Here is a 15,825-nt window from a genome sequence, read left to right as displayed (position 1 = left end):
CCGACTTTTTCATTGGGGTAAATCCTCAAAAGTAATTTGACCAAATGGATGGATGGAAACACTTTTCTGGAATATTTCTGAATATCACAATAAATCTCTAACACGTTTCAAATGACACAGCATGTCTGTTTCCCTGCATAATGAGAGCATTGCATGATGCAGCACCTAAATTGCTGCTGCTGTGCCCTTTAAAGAACACTTGTACATGGAACAGCCCAGGACAAGCAAGTGATGGTTGCCGTGTGGCGGGTATGCGAAGAATTGAACGGGACGGACACTGCAGCTGGTAGGTTCTATTCTCTACAAAGCCAATATAGCCTTTGATCCTCACAAAGGTTGATATAATGGCTCACACTATGAACGGTGACAACAAAATCGATTACAAGCACAAAAAGACATTCAGTTTGCAGCAGTTAGGAGGGCTTGTTATGGTGCATGAGATCTTTTGTAACAGTGGCCACTCACTGTGTGGTAACCTAAACATCAACAGAGCCCTGAACAAAATGGCAGCCTTTTGGAATGCTGTAATAAGAAGTAGAGTCTAAGAGAGTCAGTTTCTTTGGCAGGGGCAGCTGGAGTTCATGGAGTTGGGTCATCAACATACAGGGCGAGCATTAAAAATCAGAGCCAGAGGACACTACTAAGTTTTGGGTGTCTTGCAGGTCTTTTGTGAGTGCAAGGCAGGACTAGCCCCAACATCAACTTGAGAATTAGGGATTAATCCAGAGAGTTCACGCTCTATATCTCAGATTCTTTATTTTTATTTGTTTATCATGTTTAGGGTAAGTAAGACTAGGCTTTTAATACCCGAATCCTCAATTACTCTTTGGAACACTTGGTAGCCTATTTTTACCCTCTAGATGTTGAATGTGTAAACATGCTTAGATAGCCCTGCTGCTTCAACATACATAATGCAGCTGGGATTTCCACTCACCTCCCCATGGCTCTCCTCTTGATGCTGTTTCATATCCTTGTGTGGGACTGATTGACCACATTCTGGACACACCTTGAGAAAACGCAGGCAATGTACTTCATGGAGCGAAAAATTCGACAAAGCCACGTCTTTTTTGCTGCAAAAGACAGAAAAATGCATTAAATAATAACATATCTATAGCTATGTACACACCACCCACCCACAGATTAAATCTTAATTACTCAATGGATATTGCCACTGGGTAGTTATGGTTAGGTCAGCATTTTCATAGGAATAACTTTGGCACCGTTTGACAAATCCACACAAAACTTTCGAAAAAGTGCTCTTTTTTGCCTTCTTTGTGCGTGGAAAGTTTTGCAATGATCCGCGGGTCAAGAAAAAAGGAGGGGTCCCAAAATGCAAAATCCCCATGCATTTTCCATTTACTTTTTTAGACAGTTCTACCGCAAAGACTTCTGAACAGACTTACAAAAAATTTGGGGGTAGCTAGATCTTGGTCCAGAAAGGGTGTTTTTTGTGATTTGTTGTAAATCAGTTCAGTAATTTTTGAGAAACTGAGGTTAAAAAATATTTGGCTATCTGGACTGTTGGGTTCACAGGACCCTTGCGAGAGTCCCTCAAACCCAAATAAAAAAAAGAGAGTTCTGATTAGCATATGGAGCTTTTTTTCCCTTAGGCCACCTCGCTCCCGTGGAAGCTAGCACTCTGATTGGCTGCCAGTAACATGGGAAAAATGACCCCTGTCTTACACCTGAATAAGAAAAATTATATAAGGGGGTAGGATAGTGATACCTGGCCCCCCAAGTCCCATGGGGGGTCAGACGATCCCCACAGGCCCCGAAAAAAAAATCCTGGCAAAAAAAATATTTTTTATGGTGGCCCAGGGCTGCATTCTTTAATTAAGAGGAAAAGGGTGTGTGGTCCCCCTCCCTGAGCAGTCTTTCACCCCAGGCACCACATCCCTCAATTTAAATAATATTGTGAGAGGGTGCTCGGCCCCCCTCTCTAAACCGTATTTGGCCCTTGGGACCTCATCCCCAGGGCACCAAGTACTGATTATGGGGTGGGGGGGACAGTCCTCTCTTCACGAGTCTTTAACAGGCCCTGGGACCCCATCCCCCAGTGAATATATCCTTTCAATCAAATCAAGAAATAGGTGTGGTTGCTGTGCACAAAAGGTCGAATTTCCTTCTCAGTCATTAATATGGAACTCCCATGCGAAAATATACAATTCCACACCTTCCAATTCTGTAAGGCTAGATCTCTGCTACATCTAACTTTCATCACATATGCTACCCTTCATTTCCTACACCTTTATTGCATCGTAAGTATGCAACAGGGACTGAGAGAGCATGAACTGCTTGACAATGTTCAGACAAGGGAGAAACTTAACCCTTCTTCTGTGGGATAACATTCAACTAGACGTAAATCTTTCAGACACAACAATTATGGAGATACCAATACATAGACAGGGATTCATTCTGAGGAATTTGAAAACTGATTCCAAGTAGAAGTACCATAATATTGTAATCAAACCATCACCGTGCTTATAAGCCAAAACAGTACCAAAGGGCAGTTGGAAATATTGGATGTTGCGGTTAGGGTTTCCCCTATTCACCAGGTCAACAGTGCTCTGCAGTACTCTGGTGGAACATTTGCAAATGTAGCAGTCATGTTGGTGAAGCCATTCTGGATCCCCTACCTCACTCACTACCACTCTGCACTATATTACAGCAATACACGATGATCAGTTACTCTTGACTACCGCTGGATCCTGAGGAACAGAGAGTGCCGTGAGGGTCTTACTTTGGTAGGTGCACGCAACTTAATAATGAAGCGTTTCCCCAGAGTATGCATGGCCAGATATGCCCGATTCGAGGCTCGCATGCACTGTGTTCTGGTACACGATAAGCAAAACGTTCAAAACCAGCTTGCCCAGCGGAATCTGTTAACTTTTTTCTTACTTGTGAAGGCCACCTACTAATTCTCCTGAGCTCAGTTATGAACCTAATTATTTTCTTGGCTGGAACTTTGTCATGTGATCAGTGCTAAATCGGTGTGTATAGTAGGGTATGTATTGGAGCTCTACCTTTATATCAAGGAGCACTAGTCCAGTGATGATGAATGGGGATCATTTTGTTGGTGATCTCTTTGATTCACTGACCATTGACTTTACTTAAAAAATACTTTCAGACACAATCAAAATGTAATATGTAGTTTTCTTTCAAAGGCTGATTGGCTGATTGTGCATGTTTAAATTGGGGCAGCTATGTTACAGTGGGACAAAAGACACAACAGACCATATGCATGTGCCATAGGTCATGAAATAGGAATACAATATATGTTAATGCACATGAAGGGCAAACAAAGGAAAGATATGCCCATAGGAGGCTACATGCAATCTCAATATAAGATAGAGTACCATCAGAAAAGCCCAAGTAGACAGTGTTATAACAATTACGGTGGACATTCATTAGTAACTACAGTTTTGAAGGAAGGAGTCAGAGGAGTGAGGTGGTCCAGGAGGAAAGTGTGTGCCCGGTTACCGGGCCTCAAATTGTTATTAACAGAATTTGTTGAACAGTTCTGTTAAATTAAGAGGGGGGCTGTGCTAAAGCAGGGGAAGAGGGAGAAAGCAGATGTCCTCTTGTTACAAGAAACCCATCTCCTGGGAACCAAGACTCTTAGTCTACAGCGATTTGGCTATCAACAGGTGTACCACGCAGGGTTTGTCCGAGGGTCCCGGGGTGTTGCGGTATTGATACATCGGAGGGTGTCATATATACACTCAACACAGTGGATAGACGCCCAGGGTAGATATGTGTTTGTTCAGGGAACGATTGATGGGGAGCCTGTTGTTTTTGGAAGTGTGTATGCCCCCCCCCCCCGCTGCAGTGGTCCCTGGTGGATAAACTGTTCGCTGTGTGGTCTGAGATCCCGGATGCCCTGGCGACGGTTGGAGGGGACTGGAACGATGTGATGGATGGTGCGTTGGACCACTTTCGACCGGGTGGTGGGTTGCCGCTGACTGCGTCTACGAAGTTGTGTGATTTGGTGCGGAGCTTGGGTTGGACGGATGTCTGGCGCTATCAACATCCAAATAGTAGGGAATACACCTATGTCTCAGCGGTACATGGCTCCTTCTCACGATTGGATTACCTGTTTGTTCCCTGCTTAATGATAGGAAGGATAGAATCGACGGCCGTATTGCCGCGTGGGCTTTCCGACCACTCCCCAATAACTATGGATATCCGCCTAGATCGGAGACGGCAGCCGTTTCGATGGCGCCTCTCCACCTGGCACCTTCAGCAAGATGAGTATCAATCCCACATGCGGGAGGCGATAGCCCACTACTGGTCTGATAATGCAGGATCGGGGGTGGACGACTTGACCCTCTGGGAAGCTTTGAAACCCACACTCCGGGGAGTAGACATAGCCTGGTGTACGAGGGCACGTAAGTTGCGCAGCGCGGAGCTGGAGAGAGCTGCGGACCGGGTGCGTGCCTTGGAGAGCTCCTGTGCAGAAACCGGAGAGGGCGAGGAGGTTCGGCGGCTATTACAGGCGCAGCGGGATGTTGCTTCCCTGCAACTGGAGGAATCACGCCAGGTGTGGCTTGCGACACAGAGCAGAATTTACCAGTGGGGGGACAAGTCGGGCACCATGCTATACAGGCAGTGCCAGGGCGCGCTTCAGGCGCCGGTTTTGCCAGCCCTACGGGATGGAGCCGGTAGTTCCCTTTTAGACCCTAAGGCGATCGCCGACAGCTTCGCTCGCTATTTTGCGGATCAGTACTCCCCCAGAGAATCCCTTCCGGAGGCGGAGGTTGACAAATTTCTAGCAGATCTCCCGCTGCGTGGAGTCTCCGATGCTGAGCGTGCTAGCCTTGAGCTTCCTCTATCGGCGGAGGAACTGGGGACGGTCTTAGGAGAGTTGAATGCAGGGAAGGCCCCCGGGCCTAACGTGTTCCCGTGTGAGTTCTTTCGGAAATATCATACTCAGCTAGGGGCGCCCTATAAGAGGGCATTGGAGGCTGCAAGGGAGGCGGGCCGTCTATCGGGAGATTGGAGGCACGCCGAGATAGTGGTCTTTTGCAAGCCGGGGAGGCCCCCAGATCGCCATGAATCCTATCGCCCTATCTCCTTACTACATACGGAAGCTAATATACTCGCCAAGGCCCTTGCCAATCGCCTCCTCCCACTAATCACCACCCTGGTCCACCCAGACCAGGCTGGGTTGATGCCCCACAGGACTACTAGACACAATATCAGACGAGCCCAAGTTGCTCTCGAAATGATGAAAGCTACCGGAGCCCAGACAGGGTTGCTGCTAGCGTATATAGATCGAGCATTCGATTCCCTGAGCTGGGTCTACCTGCAGGCACTCCTGTCGAGGCTGAATCTTGGGCCTCACTTTCTTTCCTACGTTCGGCTACTATATACCGATTTGACGGCGTCGGTTCGGGTGGCGGGGGCTATCTCGGAAGTTTTCCCTATAGGACGGGGTACCCGCCAGGGCTGCCCTCTCTCGCCATATTTATTTGCTCTCGCCATGGAGCCCCTAGCGGCGTGGGTCCGCATGGATGCGCAGATGAGAGGGTTCGAGTGGGACTCTGGGCCATCGGATAGGATTGCTCTTTATGCGGACGATGTGTTATTCTTTCTCACTGATCTTAATAGGTCGGGCCCGAGAGTTCTTGAAATAATGAAGATCTTTGGTGAAGTTTCGGGGCTCTATCTTAATATTCAGAAATCTATACTATGGACTATAGGCGATGGCGCGGTGCTTGGCGATTGGGCGTCGGCCCTCCGGGTGGCAGCCGAGGGCATTAAATATCTCGGGGTATTCCTGTCGGATATACCGGGAGTCTCGTGGGAACGCAATATCGTTCCGGTGTGGGACAAAGTTTGTTCTGATATGAAGACGTGGTCCTGCATGCCCCTCAATATCTATGGCCGTTCCGCCATATTTAAGATGGTAGCCCTTCCGCGCCTACTATATCAACTACAAAATCATCCATACCCTGTTGCGCCACAATGGTTCCGTCAGGTCAACTCGGCGCTAGGTCGCTTTCTCTGGGCTGGGGGCGCGGTCCGGGTGGCACTTCGCACCTGCTTCTTGTCCACATATTGTGGCGGCCTGGCATCGTCAGATATTTTGTCTCATTACCAAGCGTCCCACCTGTTGCTGTTAAACGAATGGTGGTATGGTGACCGCAGCGACCCGGCGTATGCCCTGGAGCGGTACCTGATGGATCCTGATACCCTGCATGAGCTTCTCTACTCTGCGGCAAAAAGAAAGAACCTTCCGATGGTCACACAGGTGGTGTTTCAGGTGTGGCGGAGGGTGCTGGGCCGTATGGGGTGGTGGAATACACTGACGCAGGAGACTCCCCTGTGGCACAATGGCCGTTTGCCGGCTCTGGCGGCGTTGCAGGGATTCAGAGGTTGGGACGCTATAGGGATCTCGACGCTGGGACATGTTATGAGGGGGACGACTCTTAAGTCATTCCAGGCTCTGAGGGACGAATATGATATGCCGCACTCCCAATTCTTTCAATATCTGCAGTTTAGACACGCTATCTCCCCTGCCCTGGAGGGACTGGAATCCTTGCCAGAATTCAGCCCCTTGGAAGCCAAGCTGTTCATGGGGGAACTGGAAGATAAAAAAATATCCTGTATCTACCAATCCCTCGTTACCCACTGCTCCTCCTCCCTGGACAGACTGAGATCTATATGGGAAAGAGATGTAGGGGAATTAGATGAGGAAAGCTGGAGAGAGGCCCTGGCAGCCCCAAGGGAGACGGCTATTGCAGTGAGATTACGCTTCATTCAGTTTAAATACCTGCATAGGGCCTACTACACAAGAGAGCGACTGCATAGGGCTGGTCTGATTGCTTCCTCTGACTGCTTGAGGTGTGGCCTTGAGGTGGGCACATTTGTGCATACGGTGTGGTCTTGCGGGGCATTAGAGGGGTTTTGGAGGCGGGTCTGGGATTGTCTGGATGAGGTGCTGGGTTGGACACTCCCCCGTAGGTCACAGCTAGGTCTCTTACATGTTCTGGAGCAGGTGGGAGGCAACATCTATAAAAGACACTTGTTACTCCTAGGCCTGGTGGTGGCTAAAAGGGATGTGGCCCGTGCCTGGAAAAATACTCAAGCCCCCCCGATAGAGGTTTGGAAACAGGGATTGGACTACTATATGAGTTTGGAACGCCCGGTGTTCGTGGCACGAGGCTGCCCTAAGAAACATTTCAAAATCTGGAAGAGGTGGGCGGACTATAGGGGACTGTGGCTGGTGCCGCCGGCACAACAGGATGCTGACAGTGAGCAGCTGTTGGATGGACCTGGGCGAGGTTAGGAGGGTACTGCCAAATGTATATAGACTGTATTATCGAGTATGGACCGACATCGTGTTTGGGGTTGGGGGGGACCCGGGTGGAGGGTAGTTTCTGTGGGGGGGTGGGTTTGGGGGGTTCTTCGGCAAAACTGATTTCCGTTGTATTCTGCATTGATTGCTAATCTCTATACCTAGATTTTCTGCTCATGGCTCCGCCGGGGTTCGGAGTACTGTGAAATGTTTGTGCAATCTTTCCTGATATGACAATAAAGCTTGTTCTGAAAAAAAAAACCTAGGGTATGAATCAATTTGAGGTATGCTTTGTTTAACTTTTGACTGAAGTTGGACTACGAGCCTCACAGTGCCTAAGTGACCAAGAGGAGAGGTATGCCGACTGGCACTGTGCAGCACATCGTAATAACCCGTAACACGCCAGGCTGCGCCTCGGTCAAGACAGGACTAACTGGCCCTTTTAGAGGCCAGAGGAGGCTGTACTGGGCCACCTTTTTTGGCTTTAAGGATTGCATTTGATTACTGGCAGACTGAGGGCAAAAAGAAGTCCGATGCTGTGAACATTTTGTCAAATGCGATGGGGGTAATTGATAATGAAGTTGTAAATGTTGTAGGGAGGTCAGAACTTATGCAAAGAGCAGTTAAAAAGGTGTTTGCCACCGATCCTATAACTAATGGTTCTGAAAACTAGCCTTATGAAAAATTCTGTTGGCATAACCAATACCGAAGTTGTGGCTAAGTCTAACATATGTGTTTCTAATGGGTCCTTTTTGGATTGATATATCCCCTCCTAGGTTGACTGAGTCCCCACCGGCTAAGAAAATGAAAGCTGCCCATAGACCTGCAGGCCAAAAGGAAAATCGATTAGATCAGAGAACGTCAAGAACAACTGTACCTGTGGGCAAGTAGGAATAGGACGAGAACATGTCCCAACAGTGGTCATTATCTGACCTGGTTGTTAATTGTAACCGTCTAATGGAGGGGGCTATTTCGGGAATGTTGCCCACTGTTCTTAAAAATACTTAAAGGCTTGAGTCTACCAAAGGAACGATCTTAACCACAATAAGTATCCTGAATCAGTCAGCTGAAAAGGAGGCTTGGTGTTTGCCCAAGATAGTACCAAGTGAGCAGCAGAACATGCCCTTAATTAACTTGGTGTAGCAAGAGTTATAAATTGGGGCAATGGAGGGCAAAAAGGCAACCAATCCATCTGTAATTAGGGGACCAGTACAAAATGATCCAAGTCCACTGTTTTTACCCCAGGGGTCTGATGGTTTGACATCACCTACGGATGATGCCCCGCACCCGAGATGCCACACACTTTGCATCTTCCCCCTGAGGCAATCCCCTATAAAAATTATCTTGAATGATGTACAGCATTTGTAGGATATTCAAGTTGACTGAGCTCAAGAATAAGGCAGTGCACTGGTGAACATGAGGGTGGGTGGCTTCCAACAGCTCTATCACGATATTATCATTGTGAGAAGAGTAAAGTGGGTAGGTCTCGACCTACGCCATGTTCAGTTGATTGCGTTGTTGAGAACTTTCGGTCTTGATCCATGGTGGGAAGTATATTGGCTACTATCAATAGTTTACTCTTTAAACCGAGTAATATAACTGCTCTCCCGCTAGGCGACTTTTATAGGCTGACGTGTTCTGGTGTAATTCACGGGCATGCAAGGTCAGAAATTAGGGGGTAGGGGGGCTGGCTATTCTGGTATCAGTCCTATTCCCTGGGAAACCCCGAAAATTCTCGTCCAATTCCCTGTTATATCAGATGTTTGGTTAAGTTTCACCAGGGGGGTTCCAAGTGGTTTTGAATAATATGCATAAGAACTTGTTCGGTTCACGAATTACTGATATTATTTATACTCTTGATAAAGATTTGGGAAACGACTTAGCAAGTAAAAACAAGGACATTTCAATATTGCGGGTGGGGGCTTTTAATGCTCGTTTTTGTAAACTGACACCTATACAGGTATTTAGCCTAATGGACTATGAGGGAGATGATATGTCACATTTTATGCATAATCATTATGGCAATGTGTTGAACAACTGTGTTATGAAATATACCTTGTTTGTGCCCAAGATTCTAGTTCAAGACCAAATCAACTACCCAGTGTGCCTGCGTTTTGAGGTTGGGGAAATTCAGCACAATGGACTTCATCTTATATTTTGAAAAGTCTTGTTGGGGCTCTTCTGTTTTTGAAGTTATTCCAAATTGTCTCAGTGATCACAACCCCCTCTCTCAAAAGGCATGTCTAGTTGTGTGTCAGCCCAAACATCTGGCTGTTAAGGAAGACATTTGGGTGACCAGACCTAGCAGCACAGTTATTAAATGGAGAAGTATTAATGCCAATGAGTTCCTCTCTGATCATTTTAAACAGCACTCTCAAGAAGTTATAGTATGTCTCCAAATGGATGCACAGGACACTAAAAAGAAGGAGGCATTTGAGACCATTAGAAGGTTTGTGAAGGGGCGTCCGACAGACTCCCAACCCCGCTATGTACAAAAACATTAAGGCTGGTTTGATAGTATATGCATGTGGGAACATAGTAAACTTAAGGCGGCAGTTAACAAGATACCAAGAGATGGGAATGAAGTGCAAACTTGTGCACATGACTGCAATCGTAGTGCCCTTCAGATAAGACGGTCTGAGATCAGAGAGGAAGCATGAACCTCCTGATAGCAGCAGCGACAAATAACAATACCTCTGCATTTTGGAAAGTAATTCATTCTGGTTTTAGCAAGACTTCAGCACCATCTATCGAGGTGAATATAACAGCAGTTGTATGTGTTGACTATTTTAGTGAGACCAATGCTAAGCCATCTATGACTGAGGTTGATGCTGGGATGTTGGGTAGAGCTCAGAGGAAATCTTTAATATTTGAGTTCTCAGACGTACTTTCAGCCATTAATCTGAGCAGAGGGAGGAAAGTTCCAGGTCCAGAGGGGGTCCATTTGGACCTATTTAGAGCACGCCCTATCTCTGGGCACCATTATTGAAACCATTTATTGAATGTAGTTGATAACTGCGATCTGCCCAAATCGTCATTGCGGTCTACTATTGTTCGCATCTCTGAGAACGGGTATAAAGAAGATCCAACATGTTACCACCCTCTCTATCTTTCTTGGACTCATTAGCAAAGCTGATGGTTCATTTCCCCCTTGCTCGAATAATTAACTGGGCTGAAGACGAAACTATCTTCACTGATATTGAGTATAGGTTCAGACAAATGCTAAGAACCATGGAACAGGCACTGAATCTATATTTGGTAATTGGTAAATGTAAATACATAATAGCTAAAGAGTGCTCCCTTCACTTGGCGTTCATGAATCTCTCCTGTGCATTCGATTGTGTGAATTATTCCAAACAGCACTTATTAATGTTGGATCTGGGAGTAGAGTATGCAATTGTTCAATTTCTATGCTATCTCTACTCTGATTTTCTGATAAATCACAATTTGTTCCTAACAGCAAATGCACCAAATCTTTTGGTATAGGCAGGGATGTGTCTTGGCACCCTTTCTATTAAATGTATACAACAGTAGATCCAAAACCTTTTAGAACCACGACCCACTTTTCAGAACAAACTTTTGCGACCGACCTACCTTTTATGGATGAGACAGGACGATTTTTTTATGTAACCAAAGAATAATGTGGTAGCCTATCATTGTTTACCGACAGCACATTTTCCATTGAAATGGCCACTACATTTGCAAAGATACACAGTCATACTGTAAAACTATACAGCACACACGTCATAATGTGTCGAAATCTGTTTTTTTGTCAATGTTTTATTATTTGTTCATCAAGTTCATCAAGTGTATCGATTAGTTTGTATCCTATTAAAATCTCTGTTTCCAGCACACTTCAAAATTGCAAAAAACACTGCTTCATTTTTGCTTTCCAAACTGCTGGATGCATACAGTTCATTTACAGTTTGTTGCGTTTTGCAAAAAATAACATCCTACACTGTCACATAATTTACTAACAGATCAAACAAGTGGCTCACCAAAAAGCAGCTCACGACCCGACCCACAGATAGGAAAACACTGATCGCCTACTCATGTCTGTTAGACAATGAAGGTTTGCCATTTTATCTACAATAGCTATCACATGTTCCTGTTGACATGTTTTCGTGTGGACATTGCACATTTTTTTAGTTGCTTCTCCAACTATGGAGAGCTGGTCAAATGTGGAATCGTGTTGTTCGTGTGATTACCGTTTTGCTCCGTCGACTATGAATTTTTTTTGTGTGTAAGTTTTTTCTAAAGCAGTAAGAATACTTTACTGCAGACCTTTTGTAAGAAATGTATCTGTGAGGCATTGTAGACTGGCTTTGCATTTTTAAAAACGTTTACACTCGCTGGATGTTTATTCTGCTGTGGTATATTTTATGTCTCATACGTTAAGGATTGGGACAATGGCAATGTGCGCGCAGGGATGGGAGGCTGCCGGAAGACCTGTTAGCATGGAGAGCAATGTGTGCCGCGGGTCTATCCCTGAGTGATTCTGATGGGACTAGTGCTGAATTGTTTACGCCTGAGGGGTCCGGAACTGACGGAGAGGGAGGGGGCAACGGGGATGAGTAGATTGGGATGTCGTTTGCGATTGTATGACGTTACAACGAATTCTGTTGCAACGCATGCCTTTACCACGCATGCGTTACAACGGAATTCGTTTTCCACGCATAACCTTTACCTCGAATATTCCTTTATCACGCATAGGTTTACAACGTTTTTTGTTGTAAATTTATGCATGGTGAGGGCATACTCTTGTTAAAGGTTATATATCTCCCCTTACATGCCCCCAGCCTCCACTCCTTATAACTACCCCTGCCCTTAACCCTTAATTTATACATATATTTTTTTACTAAAATGCCCCTTACCTTTTATCTCGCCTCTTCCATCTTCTTTTGTTACGTCGGTCGTACGTCGTAAAGAGGAAGCGGAAGTTACTTTCCATTTCCTCTCTAACGACGCTGATTGCATCAGCTTCCGCTCTTCAGGTTAGTTTTGTTTTGGGGGGGAGACCGCCCCAGCCCCCCTTTTTATTCCAACGCTTTATTATTTTTTTTAGGGGGGAGACCCACAAACCCCCTTTTTTTTCTTTTCATTTACCACACATGCCTTTACTACATATTTCGTAGTAAAGGTATGCGTGGTAAAGCCTCTCGTTGTAACCACACATGCGTTGTAATGCATACGTGGTAAATATTTTCGTGGAAACAGCCACGTTGTAGTGGCCGTTTCCCATCGTCTGCGCTCAGCCGCAGCCTCACGTTCACTATCGATATGTCCCGATTGCAATGTATGGTCCTTTTTTATAACCCTAATGTCTGATTTTTGTCTAGTGATATTGTTTTCCTACTGTGCCTTAATGAGGTCGTCGTTCTGTATGCAATAGTTCTTATATGATGCCGCAATTGGGGGGGAATGTTTGTGTTCTCTTTATTGCAAAACGAAAAAATAAAGGTTTTAAAAAAAAAGATTGGGACAATGTTATATTAAATACAATTTTATACTCTGGTTCTTTTATTGTCTCAATCGTGTTCTATTCAGATTTTTACATTAATTATTTATTGGTGTTTTTGTAGATTTTTTTTAAATTCTAACTGAAATAAAGATTGATTGATGATGGGATCAATTTGTATTGGGGACACGTGGAGCAGAAGCCTGAGGCACGAGGGGAGGAGGGGGGAGATCACGTATGGGCACGTTTTCAAGAAAATGAGTGGCGTGGTAAATGACAACTTAGCCTTTAAGTAAAGGAGTGGGATTCTGGGAGCACATATTGCGGACGGTTATGGTGCGGGTACTAAGAGTGAGCATCTGAGGAAGGCATCCTAAATAGGTGATTGGGGGTAAAGGCTATCAAGGGCACACATGCAGGAAGCACCTAGAGGGACCAAAACATGCTCATGTTGATAAGCATATGCAGTTTGGGCATCACTGTGAGAGAAGGAGGCGTAGGTATCTGAAAACATGAAGACGGTCCATAGCAACATCATCTGAGGCTTGGGAAGTGAGTGTCTGTAGTTCTTATTCAAACGGGGCATCAGCAAGGTGTGCGAGCAACCTACAGAATAAGGGGCAAAGCTATGAGGTTTCTGGTACTCAGAGGGGAAAGAAATGGGGTGGCAGTTGGAGCCTGCCAAAAAGATTTGGCTTTTCTAAAGCAAGCAGGCCAAACACTGAAGATGGATGATGACATCTGGGTACCCCTGACAACCTAAGTTGCTAGCTAATGCAATGCTGCAAAGCACTATGTTCTCAAAGTGGAAGGGAAAATTTCAAAGGAATAAGCATTAATGGATCACAGGGAAGGCACTGATCCAATGAAAAAAATGAGCCAAACCTGGATTTGTTCCTAAGCCAGGAAGTAGAAAGCAGCACGAAGCATTAGCTGTGAGGACCAAAGCGTATCTCTGCTTAGAGAAGGGTTGTGGGGTAAGGTAAGCATTATCTCCACTTATATTGAACAATCTTGCCAAAGAAAATGAAGGGAATTTAATGGTTTTTACAAACCAGTTTCTTTCCCATGTCACAGAATTACATTCGAGACATAACATATGAAGGTAAGGCATGCCTTCATACACCATTGGTGTGCACTTGGGTAGATTTAAAGAAGGCCCACCATGGATCGACACTGACAATGTTCGCCTTTCAACTGCAGAATTTAAAGAACCAGGCTCAAGACATGGAGAAGTAGTAAATAGGGCATATGTCTTTCTACTTACCCCCGCCCCCAAAAAAGACTATTTGCTAGGTATCTATATATACTTATTTATAGAAAGTAGTAAATATAATTGCTGAACGTAGTGCATGTGGAGGTCGTCAACTTGATCCCCAGATAAGGGATCAACTCTGTCTCCCAATGAAGTGGAACTGAGCATCTGAGACCCTCTCTAGTATGAGGATGTAAGGAGACCCCTAAGGCCTGCGATTTTGCAACATTGACACGGAAACCAGAGGCCTACACAAATTTTGCAAGTTCAGCAAAAATAAGCATAGACAGAAGTCCGAGGATCCTCCAGGGTGGCGACTAATTTGTCAGCATATAAACTGATAGTATGGGTATCTCCCCCCAAAGCGGACCCTAAAGATTATCAGGCCCTCCCACACTCTCTGGGCCATGGGCTCCATATAAAGTGCAAATAGGAGTGGGGAGAGTAAACACCCCTGCCTCGTCCCTTGTGTAATCGGAAAGGAGTCAGAGGAATTGCCGTTCACCCAGACAGTGGCTGTGGGAAGGCTATAGCCGCTAAAAATCCATTTACGGAAGCGGTCACCCACCCACACTGCGCAAGAGTAGCCTCAACATACTTCCAATGTACTCGGTCAAATACGTTTTCAGCATCAACCGATATCACCACATGCTCCACCGCTTTCTGTTGTTGTACTTTGTCAAGGAGGTGGAGAAGTATCTTTGTATCATCACTGCATTGTCTAGTAATCATATAGCCAGACTGGTCCGGGGTCACCAAACCCGGCATCATAGGTCCTAACCTTGCCGCCAGGATCCCCGTAAAAAGCTTTAAGTCAGTATTCAGAAAAGATATCAGCCTGTATGAGGTACAATGTCGGGTGTCTTTCCCAGGCTTCAGGATCACTAAAATTGAGGTCATTAGCATCGTAGGGGGAATATCGGAAGCATCACCTATCTCGTTGAAGAGCCTGGTAAGGATACGTGCCAAGGTGGTGCAAAATGTCTTATAAAAGATGGCAGGGAATCCATCAGGGACAGGGGACTTAAGACTTTGAACGAACGACTGCCAAAATCACCTCCTCCATACGTATTGGGCTGTCAAGATTGTCTACCTGATCCGCTGTTAATTTCAGAAGAGTAGCCCCTTGGATGTAGGCAAGGGAGTCTAATTCTGAGAGAGGTTGGGCTGTATATAGTTTTGCGTAGAAGTCAAGAAAAGCTAGTGCTATGTCTGTGTCTTTAGAGTGCTCGCTACCAGTCTCGTCATAGATTGTGTGGACCGAGGCCGCCTGGTGCCGAGCATGGAGTCTGTTAGCTAGGTGGCACCCACCCCTATCTCCTCCTACATAAAAGAAATGGCGTAATCAAAGGGTGGCATACTCCACCTTATCCAGATCTAAACCGGCAAGTTGCTGACTCACTGTTTCTAGCTATCCCCACATCCGCAGAGCCCCCGTCCTCTTATGAATGAGCTCTAGCTCCCGCACCTGCTTTGTAAGGTCTTCCCTCTTTTCCCTCCTAATTTTATTGTCCGCTGCAGCGGTAGCAATAAATCCCGCCTAGCAAATACTTTAAGCGGTTCCCAAAGTTTAGCGGTGGAGATGTCGGGGTATCATTGAGGGTCAGGAATTCTTTTAATGCTGTGTCGAGGCATTTTATTACCTCCGGATGGTGTAGGAGTCTATCTCGCAGTCTCCATATATATGCTGGTCTGTCTGGGGAGGGGAGTGCCAACGTGAGTGTCAGCGCAGCATGATCGGAGTGGGAGCGATGATCAATAGCTGAAGCCTTTATATTTCGAAGTAGCGAAAGGGACCCAATAAAGTAATTA

The 15,825-nt window shown here is 45.8% G+C and overlaps 1 protein-coding gene across 1 annotated transcript in view; it reads right to left on the bottom strand.

Annotated features, from left to right (window-relative positions):
* The window catches only part of XAF1 (XIAP associated factor 1), a 110,086-nt gene that overhangs the window by 64,860 nt on the left and 29,401 nt on the right, over positions 1–15,825 (bottom strand). The window contains exon 2 of the mRNA XM_086947738.1: positions 935–1,070. Coding sequence (XP_086803864.1) covers positions 935–1,070 — 136 coding nt within the window. The remainder of the gene's footprint in view (positions 1–934; positions 1,071–15,825) is intronic.

The sequence above is a fragment of the Lissotriton vulgaris genome, chromosome 12 (assembly GCF_964263255.1).
Source record: "Lissotriton vulgaris chromosome 12, aLisVul1.2, whole genome shotgun sequence".
In the NCBI taxonomy this organism is placed as follows: Eukaryota; Metazoa; Chordata; class Amphibia; order Caudata; family Salamandridae; genus Lissotriton; species Lissotriton vulgaris.
The sequence above is the reverse complement of the archived record's forward strand: the minus strand, read 5'-3'. Positions and strand labels throughout refer to the sequence as shown.